Source organism: Ailuropoda melanoleuca, chromosome 10 (assembly GCF_002007445.2).
Source record: "Ailuropoda melanoleuca isolate Jingjing chromosome 10, ASM200744v2, whole genome shotgun sequence".
Classification (NCBI taxonomy): domain Eukaryota; kingdom Metazoa; phylum Chordata; class Mammalia; order Carnivora; family Ursidae; genus Ailuropoda; species Ailuropoda melanoleuca.
In genome coordinates, this window is record NC_048227.1 from 26,127,357 (window position 1) to 26,143,003 (window position 15,647).

Sequence of the window (15,647 nt, forward strand, 5' to 3'; positions counted from 1 at the left end):
GGCCAAGCCACTGGACCAGCCTCTGTTGCCTCGGTGATAGAGGAGCTGCACAAACCTTCTCAGCCTCCTTTCGGGAACGCAGGCTTTGAGCACAGACAGGCATGGGCTCCAATCCCAGCCTGGCAACTTCCTCGCTGGGTGATCTTGGGCAAGTTACACACCTCTCTGAGCCTCCTTTGTCAAAGGGGGATGGCTTTCGTAGGGTGGCCATCAGGATTCAGGAAATCCACTTGGCTGGTATTCCTAACAAGCTTACTACGTGCCCCACACAGTTCTGAGCCCTCTACATGGATTTATTCACTTAGCCCTATTAACAACTCACCAGGCAGAGACTGTTCTAGAGATGGTGAGTCTCCGGCACAGAGAGATTCAGGAACTTGCCCACGGTCACACAGCAAATGTGTGGTGGACTCAGGCTTTGAATCCAGGTGCCATAGTGTGGAGAGGGCCAAGCACACAGTAGGCAATCAACAAATGTGAATTCCTTTCTCCTTCATGCCCCGGGTCCCTGGCCAGCTGCAGCTTTCAGGCCGTGTGGCTGTGGGCAGTGCCCCACTCCCATATGCCTTCTGGGTGACCTGTCCTGCCTCTTCTTGGGGTCCTAGCCTAGGGAAGAAGGAGCTTACGAACATTTAGAAAGCACCTACTGTGTGGACGGCCCAGTGATTTCTGTGCTACATATGGCACATCTCGTTTAATCCTCTCAACTCTAAGAAGCCAAACGGTACCTCATTCCACAGATGGGTAAACTGGGGTTTAAAGAAACAAAGGAACTGTCTCAAGGTCAGCCATCTAGGAAGCGGCCTATTTATTCATTTGTTGGCTGCCTTGTTGAAAACCCATGATCTGTTGGAAGAGGCTCGTGCTTTCTGGTATCAGGCAGGGTGATGTGGCTTCAAAGACTTGTTAACTTGACAAGTGAGGACAGCAATAATCCACTTTGTGGGGTTGTTTGGAAATGAGATACTGTATGTAGTAAAGCCCAGAGCTCCCTGAAGACAGGGATTTTAAAACTGGATCCCACTGTGTCCCCAGCGCCTCCAGCATGCACGGCATACAGTAGATGCTTAATACGTGTTTGTTGAATGAATGAATGGTAGAGTAGGAATCCAGTAGGAGGGGTTGCATATTTATTCATCCACTCAATATATTAGTCATTGAGCACCTACTAAGTGCTGGGTCCTGTGCTAAGTTACTGGGGACAGAGTCATGAACGAGACAAAGCCGCTGCCCACGCTGAGCTCAGTCCGCCGATGGAGACTGATGGTCACGGACTGAGTAATTAGTTTTATTATAAAGAGTGGTAACTGCTATAAAGTTATCAATTACATGTGAGAAAGAAAGGGAGGAGCAGTCCAGGAGGGCTCTTGGAGGAGGCAACATTCAAGCCGACGTGGCCATGAAGATAAGATGGAGGTTGGGTTCAGGCAGGGGGAGCACAAGGAATATGGCCAGGCGTATCCCAGGGACAGAAAATTGGCACCATGGCAAAACTTCACTTCAGCACCTACTGTGTGCCAGGCTCAGAGCTGGGCACAGGTGAGACAGGAAATCATCAATCTCCCCCATCCACTGAGCTTGGGTGGGGCCTGGGGTATGGAGGGGGCCACTGCTGGGACCCCTGTGGGACTCAGGCTGGCACGATGACCAGTCCCTGTGCCCCGAGAAGCAAGTCCTGCACAGAGGGCCCCCCGCTGACCCGGCTCTGACCTGCCTCCCCTCGCAGGTGGCTGGCTGCCAACATGGAGCTGCTGGGGAACCTGCTGGTGTTGGTGGCCGCCCTGTGTGCTGTGCTGAGCAAGGCCCACCTTAGCGCTGGCCTTGTGGGCTTCTCGGTGTCCGCCGCCCTCCAGGTATTCCAACACCCAAGACACACAGACCCCTGCCAGTGGGACCTTCAAGGAGCCGAGTCCAAACTGCCAACCAGTGAGGAAAATACAGCTCTGCAGAAGCTTAGCTGGGGTGACCTTCCTGGACCTTGAGCCAGAGACTTCCCTCAGAGAGCCTCAGTGTGCTCATCTGAACAATGGGGCAGTGATCTCCTCACACATTGTAAAGAGTAGCTGGGATAAGGTATATAGAGTACATTACCCACGCACTGCTAAATTCTGTTAACTATTAATGACAATATTTAATGTCAGATCATATCTATGAAGCAAAAATATATATCTAAGTAGCATTCTTTATGAATGAAGTGTTGTTCTAACAGCTTTATATATATTAACTCATTTAAATCTGCCCACAACCCCATCAGGGATACTCTCATTACCCTCACTTTACAATGAGGGAAAATGATGGGAAATCAGGAGATAGAAAACCTCTCTGAATGGAAGTCAGCAGACCTGGGTCCTGCTGAGTGTCCTTGGGAGGGCCACACACCCTCTCTGGTCCTTCCTCCCCACCTGTATCGAGATGGGTTGGACAAGTTCCTTTCTACTCTGCATACTCCAGTTCTATTGAATGAAGAGGGGGTTCCTGGCAGCTGCAGTCAAATCCCATCCCCTTGTGTGTCCCAGGACCTGGGGGGCTGTCTGCAGGGGCGCGGCTACTGCAAGCCTGTGGGGTGGCCTGGCTGAAGCCAGCCTGAGGTGTTCTCTCCCACCAGGTGACCCAGACAATACAGTGGGCTGTTCGCAGCTGGACGGACCTGGAGAGCAGCATCGTGTCGGTGGAGCGGATGAAGGACTATGTCCAGACGCCCAAGGAGGTGACGGGTGGAAGACAGCCCAGGGGTGTGGGCCCGGGGATAGATCTGCTCCAGGCGTGAGAGCCCCGAGCACGGGAGGCTGGAGCTGCCGCCAGGGCAGGAGTGGTGGCTAAGAGCAGAGGGTCTGGAGCCAGGACAAATCTTCATTCCTTTGCTTCTTCACTTGGGCAAAGCAGACCATTCCTCTGAGGGACAGGGGACCATGAGTGAGAGCACTGGGACAGCTACGTAACAGCAGCACGCTAGCAACATGACAAAGGCATCCCAGCGAGATTACAGGAGAGAGGAGTGACAAGGCGAGGCGACAGTGCAGGCATACTGCGAGGGGCGCGCGACATCCCACGATGAAGGACTGCGGGTCAGGCACACTGTGGGCACTCCATACGTGCCCACTGCTCTTACGTCCCCCTGACACCTCCGGAGGTGGAAGGCCTGTTCAAGGTCACGGGAATAGCCAGCGGCAGCTAATGACCCCTTCCTGCGCAATCTCGCCTGCCTCACAAAGGGGAGTGTCTACCCCTTCTACAGGAAGAGAGGATATTATCTGACCATTAATAGCAGCTAATAATAATAATAATAATAATAATGGAGTAGCCAAAACCAGCATTGTTTTTAGAATCCCAGATACCACTTGTTTTTAGCTCTGCTGTGTTCCATGTCCCCCACGACCCTTTAAAAAAGCAGTAAATATGCCCATTTTGAAGAAGAGGAAACTGAACCTCAAAGAGGTGTGCCATTTCGTGAGACACCTTGGAGAGAGGCTCCTCTGACCCCTGCCCCTCCTGCCCCAGGCGCCCTGGAGGCTGCCCACCTGTGCAGCCCGGCCCCCCTGGCCTCACGGAGGGCAGATTGAATTCCGGAACTTTGGGCTGAGATACCACCCCGAGCTCCCGCTGGCCATTCGGGGTGTGTCCTTCAAGATCCACGCTGGAGAGAAGGTGAGCGGCTCTTGCACATCTTCCTCCTCATGGAGGCCAGACCCAGGGTGAGCACTGCCCAGGGTCCAGGCCCTGAGCACCCACTGCCTCCTCCACACCCCACCTCAGCTCCCCTCGTCTGCAGACCCACCACACCCTAGCTGAACTGACGGTCTCCCCCAAACCTGCCACCATCTTGGTGAAATGCGCCACCTGCCCACCTTGGTGTCCCAAAGAGGCATCTCCGCGACTCCCTTCATTCTTTTTGCCTCTGACATTAGTTGAACACCTACGTGCCGGGGCAGAGGGCTGAATGCTCCACATACCTTATCCAGTTTTCATGGCCTCAGCTCCTGGCTTTGCTGCGGCCAACCTTGGGCAAGTCACGTCACGTCTTGATCTCAGGTTTTCTATCTGTAAAACAGAAATCAGAATGTCACTCTCCTAGAGCTGTTGTGAAGTTTAACTGAGTTAACACGTAGAAACTGGAACAGTGCCTGGAACATAGCAAGCGCTGCAGAAATGTTTACAAATGCTTTTATTAATTATCATTTGCAGTTTTACTCTGACAACAACCCTATGCAGGAGTACTAGGATTATCCCATTTTACAGATGCTTAGTCCCATCAACTCCCCACCCAGTTGCACTTCCCTCCTGCCTCCCCCTGGACGGCTCCAGGCCCCTAACTGAGCCCCCAGCCTCCCATTTCACCGCCTCCAGTCTCCCATTTCACCGCCTCCAGTCTGTTTTCCTACGATCTTTATTTCAGTATGTCATTCCCGTGCTCGAGACCTTGCGTCTGCTCCAGCTTCTCTTAGAGGAAAGCCCAAACTCCTGAGCTTGGCATTCAAGGCCATGCCCAAACCTCCGTGCATCGGCCTGCTGGGGCTTAGCCAACACTTGTGGAACAGCCAATTCACTGGGCCATGTGGGCACCCGGTGATGCCCTCGGGGAGTTTACAGTCTAGCACTTAGTGTGGTTTACCTGGACTCTTCCCCCTCCCCAAACTCCTATTCATCCTTCAAGATGCCACTCAAGAATCCCCTCCACCATGAAGCCTTCTCTGATTACCCCCATTAATCCCCATCCCACTCCCAGGCAGCTTCAGGCCCACAGTTTGATTATAGAGGGAGCTGGCTCATCACACTGTATTCAAATGAAGTGTGCTCAGCTGCACTATTTCCCAGAGCAGACAGGGAGCTCTTCGGAGCAAGGACTCCTTAATTTCAGTGCTCCTGGTGGCGGGAACAGTGCCTATCCTACAATGGGTGACACATGTCATTCACTTCTTAAATCGTGCTGAACCTCTATCAGGTGTCAGACATTGAGAATGCAACAGTAAACATTGAGGGAGGATGGGGGGGCGGATACAATGATGGGCGAATGGATGAAAGGAGGAGCTATGGCTGGGCTGGGACGGGGGATGGATGGAAGGATGGGACATGAATAGGTTGGGATGGGGATGGAAGGAAGGATGAAGATGGAAGGAGGGAGGAACGGAAGGGCGGGGGGATAGCTTGAAGGGTCGGGGAATGGAGGGAAAGATGGGAGAAATGAAGGGACGATAATGATATACAGAAAGAAGGTTGGATAGAATGGGATGGGTATACGGAAAGGTAATCAGATGAGAGGACACAGGGACAGATGGAAGGATGGATGCTTAAAGAATGATGGATAGACGGATGGATCTCGGATGCAGGGGAAACATCTCACAGAGATGCTGGGGTCTCTCTGGCCCGTGGCCTGCCTTCCTCTGGCCAGGCCTGGTCAGAACGAGCCTTGCCTCCCATCTCCGGACAGGTAGGCATCGTTGGCAGGACGGGAGCTGGGAAGTCCTCCCTGGCCGGAGGCCTCCTGCGGCTCCTGGAGGCGGCTGAAGGGGGGATTTGGATCGACGGGGTCCCCATCGCCCACGTGGGGCTGCACACACTGCGGTCCAGGGTCACCGTCATCCCGCAGGTGAGGTCTGGGGGAAGGGGGTGGGCAGAGGTGAGAGGCACGGCAGGGCCCAGCTCTGACCCACTGCCCCTTCTGGCCAGGACCCTACCCTGTTCCCCGGCTCTCTGCGGATGAACTTGGATATGCTGAATGAGCACACAGACGAAGCCATCTGGGAAGCTTTGGAGACGGTGCAGCTCAGAGCCGTGGTGGCCAGCCTGCCGGGCCAGCTCCAGTATGAGTGTGCCGAGCAAGGTCACAACCTGAGGTAGGCTTGTCCCCCCACCCCAGGACCTGGGAGGAGCTAAGGGGAGAGGGGAGCATGACCAAGTCTCCCCCCAAATGCCTCAGCCCTGGGATAATATGCCCTGAAAATCTGCCTCCCCTGTGGACAGCCAGCCCCATCAGTCAGTACTCACAGTATGAATCCCATCCCTTAGCAGCAATCCCAGACGCCAACACAGTCTCTGAAGAGCCAGTTTCTTTTTCCTAAATTCAGTCCCTAAATGTATTTGGGTGACAAAACCCAGCTTTACCGACACAAGGCTACGGTCTTTCTTTATCCCGCTCAACATTTATTTTGCTGTAAAAGTACTGTGTTTGATATTGGTGCTAAGGCCACATTTGAGTAACTGGGGGTACTGAGTAACATATGGTATATGTTTTTTCTGTTTTTGTGAGAGACAGAGTGCGTGCGAGTGGGGGTGGGAGAGGGAAAGAGAGTCTCAAGCAGGCTCCACCCCCCAGTGCAAGCCCAATGTGGGCTTGTTCTCATGACCCTGAGATCATGACCTGAGCCCAAATCAAGAGTCCCACGCTTAACCGACTGAGCCTTCCAGGCGCCCCTGGCCTATGTCTTTTAAAATAAATTTTAATTGTGGTAAAATACACACAAAATTCAGCTTCTTTACCATGTTTTAATGTACAACTGGTAGTGCTGAAGCGTTGAGTGCATTCCCACCATGGTGCAATCCATCTCTAGAACTGTCACCTTGCAAAAGTGAAGCCCTGTACCCATTAAGGAAACCATTCTGTTTTCCCCAGCCCGCAGCCCCAGCAGCCATCATTCTGCTGTGTCTAGGAATTTGGCTACTCTGGGTACCTCATTTACGTGGCTGGCTTATTTCACGCAGCACAATGTTCTCCACATTGTAGCAGGTGTCAGAACTTCCTTCCTTTTTAAGACTGAACGATACTCCGTTGTATAGAGACGCCACATCTTTCTTCCCCATTCATTCATTGATGGGTACTCGGGTTGCTTCCAACTTTTGGCTATTGTGAATAATGCAGCCAGGTGTATAGGTGTGTGCTTTTTTCAAAATCAAGACATTCCGGGGGTGCCTGGGTGGCTCAGTCGGTTAAGTATATGACTTTTGATTTTGGCTCAGGTCATGATCTCAGGGTTATGAGATCGAGCACTGCACTGGGCTCTGTGCTCAGCAAGGCATCTGCCTGAGGTTCTCTCTCTCCCTCTGCACCCACCCCCACCCCGGCTCACATGCACGCGTGCTCTCTCTCTCTCAAATAAAATTTTTTGAAAAAAAAAACAAAACAAACCAACTAAGACGTTCTGGATGCTAAAACCCATCTGCCCCCAAAGGTGTTAGGGTCAGCAGCTGGGGGTGCTAATAGTTTCCAGACCCTGGAGAAGTAACGTAGCTTGGTGGCTAAGTGTTCAGACAGGCTTCAAATCCAGCCTCCCCCAGTTAGCAGCTCTAGAACCCTGGGCAAGTTATTCTTCTGGGCCTCACTTTCCTTATCTGTAAAATGCGAATTGCAGTTAGTATCTCCTGGGGTTCATGCGTCAAGTTGTTGAAACAGTGCCTGGATATAGGGAACAAAAATTCTCCCCTGTAGTCCCCAGAGGGACATTCTCACTAATCCCATTTTGCAGCATTTGGCACAGGAGGCCTGAGACTTGCCTGGGGCCCCCGGCATGGCATCCCCCAGCACGGCCACAGTAGTGCCTGGTTCGCCAGAGACCCTGCTGGAAGGCCTTGCGCTGAGAAGCAGCGGAGCACGGCAGGAAAGAGCCCCAGACACCCTTGGGTCTCGAGGGTCAGGGGTCTGACAGACTGTGTGACCTCGAGCTTCAACTTCCCCGTCTGTAACTAGAGTAGGAGAAGCTCCCGGCTGCTGAGGGCTTTCTCCGCGGTAAGCACGCCGCACAGCACTTGTATGGGACTTACGATGTCCTCACACCCTCATTAGCCACAAGACTCGTTAATACACTAACCACCTTGGTGGTCACCGTGAGAAGTGACTTAGCCTATGCACACGCACTCACTCATGTGTCCGACACCAGGTGAAGACCCCAGAATAAAAACAGAAATAGCCGTTTCACCGCTGGGGAAACGGAGGCACCGGGGTTTGAATGTCTTGCCCCGAGTCACCCTGCTCAAAAACGGCAGGATGGGGATTCCTGCCAGCTCTGTGGACTGACCCACGTGTAGATGTGCACGTGCACCACCCCCCCACTTCTGCAGCTGTCGGGGGAACCCCATCTGTGGGCAGACCCTGCCGATCCTGACATGCAGGCACACAAATGTCCACCCTGACTCTCCCACTCATTCCCAGTGTGGGCCAGAAGCAGCTCCTGTGTCTGGCGCGGGCCCTGCTCCGGAAAACCCAGATCCTCATCCTAGATGAGGCCACGGCCGCTGTGGACCCGGGCACGGAGCTCCAGATGCAGGCCGCGCTCGGCAGCTGGTTCGCCCGGTGCACGGTGCTGCTCATTGCCCACCGCCTGCGCTCCGTGATGGACTGCGCCAGGTACGCACCCCTCTCCCGGCTGGCCCTCGGGGCTCCCCCGGCCCCTGCCACCCCCGCAGCGGCAGAGGAAGGCAGCAGGGTTTCGAGCTGGGGTGGGGAGGGAGAGCGCTGGAATGGATTATCGAGTGCCCAGTCTGCAGGAGTTGATGCCCAGAGGGGAAGGGAGGAGGCCAAGGACTCATGCCCAGCAAATGCGTCCACCCTGCGTGTTGGGGTCTGGAAACCGCAGGGGAGGTCAGACTCGGCCAGAACAGACACGCTCAGCTTTCGGCAGCAGAGCGCCCAGGACCGACTGTGCTGGTAAGAGCTGCTTGTTTCCCTCTACGCCTGCAGGATACTGGTCATGGACAAGGGGCAGGTGGCAGAGAGTGGCAGCCCGGCCCAGCTGCTGGCCCAGAAAGGCCTGTTTTATAGGCTGGCACAGGAGTCAGGCCTGGTCTGAGCCCTCAAGCCTTGCCTCGTTGTATCAGCCCAGAGAGTCTGCTGTGCCCTGGGGGTGCCAGTGACCAGGGTCATCGGTGGCACTGCAGGGTTGAGCCTAGACCCCTCTGCTCTCTGGGAGGAAAACGGCAGAGGAAGTGGCCCATCATCACAGATCTGGGAGGACACGGCAACACCCAGTTTGGTCTGATCCAGCTCCGTCCACCCGGTCCATCCCGGAGCTGAAATCCATGCTGGCTGCCCAGGGGCCTCACCTGAGGGACTCAAAAACCCGCCCATGCCTGGCGCCAACGCAGACCCTGGAAATCAACATCCCTGGGGCTCAGGCTTGGGCTGGGGCAATGGAGCGTGTACCTTTTACAAATGACCCCCTTTATTTTGAGATGGTTGTAGATGGACAAGCAATTATAAGAAATAATCCAGAAAGTTCCTGGGTAGCTTTACTCTGCCTCCCCCAATAACACCATCTTGAAAAACGGTAGTACGGTATCATAACCAGAACTGCTGACATTGGTACCACTGGCCGATCTTGTGCGTACTTCCCCACTTTAACTAGGATTTGTGCGCGGGTATGCACACACGTGTTTCTGCGCAAGCTCCTGCACTCGCCACCACTGGTGGGATGCTGAACACATCCAGTACCACCAGGACCCCTCTGGTCGCCATGTTGTGACCATACCTGCCGCCTTCCTCCCGCCCGCAGCCACACGCTGATGTGCTATTTTGTAAGTGTTTTTAAAGCTCCCTGTAGGATTCCAGAGAACTCCACACCTCCTGCTGCTGTTCCTCCACACTCATCAATGAGCCCCAAAAGGTGTCTTGTCTGAACCGACACACAAGCCACCACCCCCCACACCGAGATACAGGTCTGAGGCTGACACCAGCACATTCACTGCCAAAAACAAGATTTGCGGAGCCAGGGACTCCCGGGCCCCCCACGGAGAGAATTTGCTCAGGGCACACATTTCATGTGTGTGAGAGACCGAAATTCAGCTCCTGGGTGGGGTGCAGGGGGAGCCCCAAAAGCGGGTGGAACAGCCGGAGAGTGTCCGTGCGAGACCGCTGGAAGCCCGAGGACCGCAGCAGAGATGGTCGGGTGTTTGCTTCCACCACGGGGAACAACACAGCGCTGCTAAATCTGGCTGCAGGCGCAGGAAGAGGGAGCAGAGTCTAAAATAGCCTGAGGTCACACAGACACGCTGCGGTGAAGGGCAGCATGAGAAATGAGTCCACGCCTTGGATGGGAAATTTCTGGCAGCCCGGGGTTCTTCCGGACCTCATGGCCTCGCTACAGGGATAAAGTTAATATGTGGAAGTGTTCAGAGCTGAGCTGGGCACAAAGTCCGTGCTCAACCAACTTTCACTGTTATTGTCAACACTATTCTGTTTGAGGACCTTCTCGGGTCCTCCACGGGGGGGAGAGTATAGACGCCAGGATTTTTTCTAACCGCATCGCTGTTGACGTGGGGCTGATTAATTCTGGGTCGCGCATTGTGAGATGTTCACCAGCATCCCTGGCCTCTTCTCACTAGAAGCCAAAAACATGGTCATCTCCAGTCGTGACAAAGATGTCTCTAGATGCTGCCAAAGGTCCCCTGGGGGATCAGTCACCCGGCGGAGAGGTACTGGGCTAACCCAACCCACCGAACATCCAGCTACACGGACAGTGGCTGTGTTGGGGTATCGGGAAGGGCCTGGGGACACCTCCCCCACCCCCTGTCCCAGGAAGGCCACAGGTCCACCCAGTGGAGGGTTTTCAGCCCAGAGGTAACGAAATCTAACTCTAACTGCAGCTTCTACATACGTCCCTCTGCCAAGGTGTGGCCGCAACTCATCTGGATGCCTTCCAAGTGGGGTCAGAGGGCTGTATTCCTTGTCTGCCCCCAGACCTGCCTCCAAAGCACGGACCCCACCATTACTAGCACCTACCAACTCCGGTTTGGAAATGCGGAACATGAGGCTCAGAGTTCATGTGACCTGCCAAGGTCACCCGGTTTGTAAGGGGCAGAGCAGGGGGTGGTTACTGTCCTGGGTCTATTTAACACCACAACCCAAGGCATCGCACGGGGGTTCCTGCACAACCTGGAAGGACAGGAAGGGACCAGACGCAGCACTTTGCCTGAAGCAGGGCCCCTGGCATCCGGGCAGACTGACCACAGGCAAAAGCGGCAGCAGCTGTGTGTTTGGCAAACGCACTCGGGGTCATTCGAGGGCCACCAGAGCCTCTTTCTCGGAGGGAGGTGGTTTGCCAGCAAGCGGAGTGTGCGCCATGGGAGCCAGCACTGATGAGGGTGCGGGGGGGGGCCCACACCACAGCTCCCCGGAGACCATGCCACAGGCTTGGGGAGGGGGCACAGCTGCAGGAAAAGCCATGTACAGACCCGTGGTCAGTGCCCATCTCGGTCGGTCCTTTAACCTCCCGTGTCCCCTCGTGTCACTGCAAACGCCCACCACAGCCTTTCAGTGAATCCTTACAAGGCAGGGAGGAAGGTACAATGGTTATCACCTTACCAGGATGCATTCATGAAGCCCCTTTCCCAGACGAGAAAATGCAGACAGAGCATAAGCAGGTATCTGAACGTGAGTGGCCTGGCGCCAGAGCCCATGTGCTAACCACCTTGCTGCCTCGTGCACGCTTCTTTAGCTCTAGAATGTCAGCTCACTGGCAGCTGAATTCCACTCTGGCAACACCCCCTGAAGGGAAGGAATGGGATCCTTTCCTTTTTTGAGGCAAGGAATTTGTTCATATGTGTTCACTCTGCTTCCCAGCCCCTGGCACGGTGCATAGCACGTGGGAGTGTTCCATAAATGACGACTGCATGGATGGATGGAGGGACAGATGGATGGATATAGGGACGGCTGGATGGATAGAGGGATGGATGGATCGAGGGACAAATGAATGAATGAAAGGCATCACCATGTAGGACGGTGTCCTGAGGGCCAGGCGTGGCGCTGGGTGCTTTACTTGGCTCGGCTTCCGTCCTCACAGCCATCTGGCCAGGTGAACACAACGATCCCAGCTGTACCCACAAAGAAAGCGCAGCTCCTGAAAGGCACGTTCTAGAGGCCCCTGTGACGTCACACTTGGCCCAGGGCCCGGCACGGATAGTTGGGTCTTGGATCAGAGAATGCAGTCACCGGGTGCGAGCTGTGTGCCCGTGGTAGGTGTTCATTAAGGAGTAAACCGATCAAAGCCTTGTTCTCGGGGAGCTGCCACTGTAAAAGAAAACAGGGAAGCAGCCAGCCATGCTGACATCTGGGGAAAGGGGAAGACACAGAGCAGAACAGTGCCCAGATGCTGGAGGAACAGCAGAGGGGCGTGTGGCTGGAGGACCTGCGCGGTGGCTGGAGGGGAGCTGAGGGCAGAGGTCACGGGAAGCTGGGGTAGCTGGCTGTCGCGAGATGGGGACCAGTGGAGGGTTATGATGGAGTGTTTTTACAGGCGCATGAGGGCTACTGGGTGAACAGACCTTACGGGGTGGGGTGGGGGTGTGGCCAAGGCAGCAGGAAATCGCTGAGGTGGCTGTCCAGGGGCAGGAGGGAGGGACCCACATGGCAGCAACAGGAAGGCAGGGAAGTGGTCAGATTCTGAGTGCTTCGCTGGAATGTGCTGAGGGACCCACACAGGAAGCATCACCGCAGTTCTCCGCTCCTTTCTGGCCTGGGGTCCCTTTCCACGGGACCGAGGCTGAGCACCGAGCCCAGGGCCTGGCACACGGGAGGTGGCCCCCTTGCTCCTTCCGGTGGCCCCCTTGCTCCTTCTACAGCAAGGAAGCACTTACCTGGACGAGCAGGGGAGCAGGCGCCCTTGCCCCCGCCTTGGGGCTTCTGACGCCACCCTCTCCGGGGTTAAGGCTGCATGCGGCCTCCTCTTCGGGAAGCAGCGTGGGTTTCAACCCAGGCCCGCGACCCTCCTGAGGACCGGCTGTCCCACAACGCACACCCACAGGCACACACCAGGTCGCACGCTTGGACGCCTGGTTAGGACCTGACCTGGGACGGCACATCTAAAACTGACACCCCACATGGCACGTCCAGATAATTCCCTTCCAGCGGGAGCAAGCTGACCAGCTTCTCTTTACTGAGCACGTTCACGCTCCGGTCACGGACGCACCGCAACGCTCGACAATGGTGTCAGTGGTGGTGGGGCGGGGGGGGGGGGGGCAATGCNAATGCTGGAGGGAAGCCCGGCAGCGCCAGAACGCCCCCTCGCGCGGTTACTCGGTACGTAGTTTCAGGGTGCAGCACACATGGCTTGTTCCCCAAATACAGCAATTCTTCACTATCACGACTCACCCAGTGCAAACTCAGAAACCTAACACGAGGGCCTCACTTCCCCGCTAGCCACAACTCAGAAACCACAGGAACGACCACGGGAAGAGGTTCTGCTCTTCCTCATGCACCCCAGCATCTCCCAGCTTCCTTTGCGGTGCGGTTGCGGCCACGTGACTGATCCTGGCCAATCAGCTGAGTGGAACGGACTTGCGTCGCTTCCGGCTTGGGGCACTTAAGAACGGGGGTGCGTCATCTGACGCTCATCGTAAAATGCACGAGAAATAAACCCTGGCTTTCATTACCTAAGAGTTCAGGGCTGATTCGCTACCACAGCATAGCTTGCCCTATCCTAACGCAAGGAGATTTTCTAGGGTAACTGTGGCCACGTGGGACTTTTGCCTGACTTGTGTCTTAGAGGACCAAGGTTGTGCGTGCCACAACAATCCCGCGGGGCAGGTGTGATCAGCCCCATTTTACAGACAAGGCAGCTGGGGCACAGACGTGCAGTGACTTACGCAGAGTCACACAGTCAGCAAACCGCGAGGGCAGGGTTCAAGCCCAGGCTCTGCCTACGGTGCCATGCCGACTCCCCGCTAAACCCCACCTGCTTCTTCACCTCTAAGGTCCCGTTCCTGGACAAGAGCTCCCACTGGAGACACCGGGTTTGCCAAAGAGAAAGAAAGACGCAGCCAAGGGGATAACCCCGTCCCGACTTCTGAAGGACATGGCAGAACTCTCTGCTAATGCCCCAAAGAAAACAGAACAATTATTCAGTAAGAAACAAAATAATTTTTTTACTGTAAATTATTCGCAAACGTTCACGTTTCCAGTGTTAAGTCATTAGAAAAAGATCCCCAAGAAAAACTTGGTTTATCTAATGTGAAAGAATGGTATAACTTACAAAAAAATAAATATATATTTCCACCTAAAAGAAAAAAAAAGATGCTTCTCTGGGTGTGAAGTCAGCCACGTAATTCATAGCGAGTATGAATCTTGGAGCAGCAGTGCCCTTCCTCTGCATCGTGGGTCTTGCTTTGGTCTCTGAGAAACCTTGAAGGACTCTACTTCTCCGTTTCCTTCCGGGAACACGTGGACCACCTGTCCCATGGCGGCTGCTGTGGCCACTCCCTGGGACTGCTGCTCCCCAACCAGCACCTCCGCCCAAGAAATTAAAGTCTTTAGACTGTTTTCTCCCTTGGAGCAGCACTTAAAGCCAAAAAAGCAAAAAAGCCAAAAAAAAAAAAAAGAAAAGAAAAGAAAAGAAAAAGCCTTCGTGAATGGGTTCTTTTCTTGTCCTGGAAGAGACTCGGTCAGGAAACGTCAAGTTCTCCACACTGCCATCCTTCAAGCTACCGAGATGCCAAGGGCGAGAAAAGAAATCTAAGAGACTCAACAGGGCTCTTTTCAGTCCCAACCAGTCGTACCTGGGAGGTACCTAGTGCTCTTGGCCTTGGCCGTTTCATCACTGCTGGCAGATCTTATCTCTCAGGGACTAGAGCAGCAAAGCCATCCTAGCCACGGGCAGAAAGAGGAAGCAAGAAAGCAAGGAGACCGGAGTGGATGAGGAGCTGAGCGGCCAGGCTGGGGAGTCGGTACTGAGATGATCTCCGGGTCTGGACAGCCCAGAAGTCCTGCCGAGTCCCGTTAGTGAGAAGTCCGTGGACGGGAGGGTACCCCGGCCTGGGAGGCAAGTACCAGGAGAACCCGCGTCCCAGCGTCTGAGCACATGGAAGACCAGACGGTGGGTAAAAGGAGCGTCCTTGGCCCTCGGGGTACTGCCCGAGGTGAGAGCGATCTTCCCAAGCCCGTCTCACCTCCCACCTGCAGCCCCAAGAAGATAAAGCACTCTGGGGGGTGCCGGGACAGCTGTCGGGGGCCGGGGAGCTTCTCAAAGACGGAATCTGTTGACTTTGGCTGGAGAGATCTGAGGCAGTTGGCTGGATTTGGTCACTAGCGTAGTTTATGAAACCAATTTCTCTGGCAGTCTGGCTGCCGAAAGGTCCTCATGAGCACCAAGAGCACGAGCGTGCATTCCCAGGGGTGGGAGAACATATGTGCATCTTGCAGGGGCAACGGAGGCAAGGGCGGGAGCATTCTGGGTGGGCCGCATCTCTGTCTCTCCTGCTTCTTCACGGCCAATTCCAGCCCGGGGGCCACACGGTGGCTCCTTTGTGTGTTTTGGTTTTTTTTTTTCCTCGGTTCAGTATATAGGAGGCTTGGGTTCCCAAGGACGGTGCCTCAGTACGTCATCCCCGGACGCTGGCGTGTCGGCCCTGCTATTCTGACCAGATGCGCCCACTCCAGGCTCACACCAGGCCAGCGTCTTTGGCCATGCTGTAGAAAAGACCCCTCTGCTGCAGGAGGGCAGAGGGCTGGCCACACTCCCGGATCTCTCCCTTGTCTAGGACGATGACCCTGCACGAGGAGGAGACACAGACGTGAGGGCAAGGGGAGGGTGGGCACCTTGTACACTCAAGAGCCACCTGAACAAATCCCTGCTTTGGGTCAGGCGCCTCGCACCTTCTGTTAGGACTGCTGCAGTAGCCTTCCGACTGGCTGCTGTCCTCCACCCCTCCTGCTCAGAGTCCCGTGACGC

General features: G+C 55.0%; 2 protein-coding genes across 2 annotated transcripts in view; one reads left to right on the forward strand and one right to left on the reverse strand.

The window, feature by feature from the left end:
• Positions 1-9,202, forward strand: part of ABCC6 (ATP binding cassette subfamily C member 6) — a 52,172-nt gene extending 42,970 nt beyond the window's left edge. The window contains exons 26-31 of the mRNA XM_002927004.4: positions 2,606-2,707; positions 3,499-3,645; positions 5,426-5,584; positions 5,665-5,831; positions 8,141-8,335; positions 8,669-9,202. Coding sequence (XP_002927050.2) covers positions 2,606-2,707; positions 3,499-3,645; positions 5,426-5,584; positions 5,665-5,831; positions 8,141-8,335; positions 8,669-8,777 — 879 coding nt within the window. The 3' untranslated portion in view covers positions 8,778-9,202. The remainder of the gene's footprint in view (positions 1-2,605; positions 2,708-3,498; positions 3,646-5,425; positions 5,585-5,664; positions 5,832-8,140; positions 8,336-8,668) is intronic.
• Positions 9,203-13,820: 4,618 nt separating this feature from the next.
• ABCC1 (ATP binding cassette subfamily C member 1) overlaps positions 13,821-15,647 on the reverse strand; it is a 116,631-nt gene continuing 114,804 nt past the window's right edge. Inside the window, exon 32 of the mRNA XM_019807751.2 lies at positions 13,821-15,466. Coding sequence (XP_019663310.2) covers positions 15,358-15,466 — 109 coding nt within the window. The 3' untranslated portion in view covers positions 13,821-15,357. The remainder of the gene's footprint in view (positions 15,467-15,647) is intronic.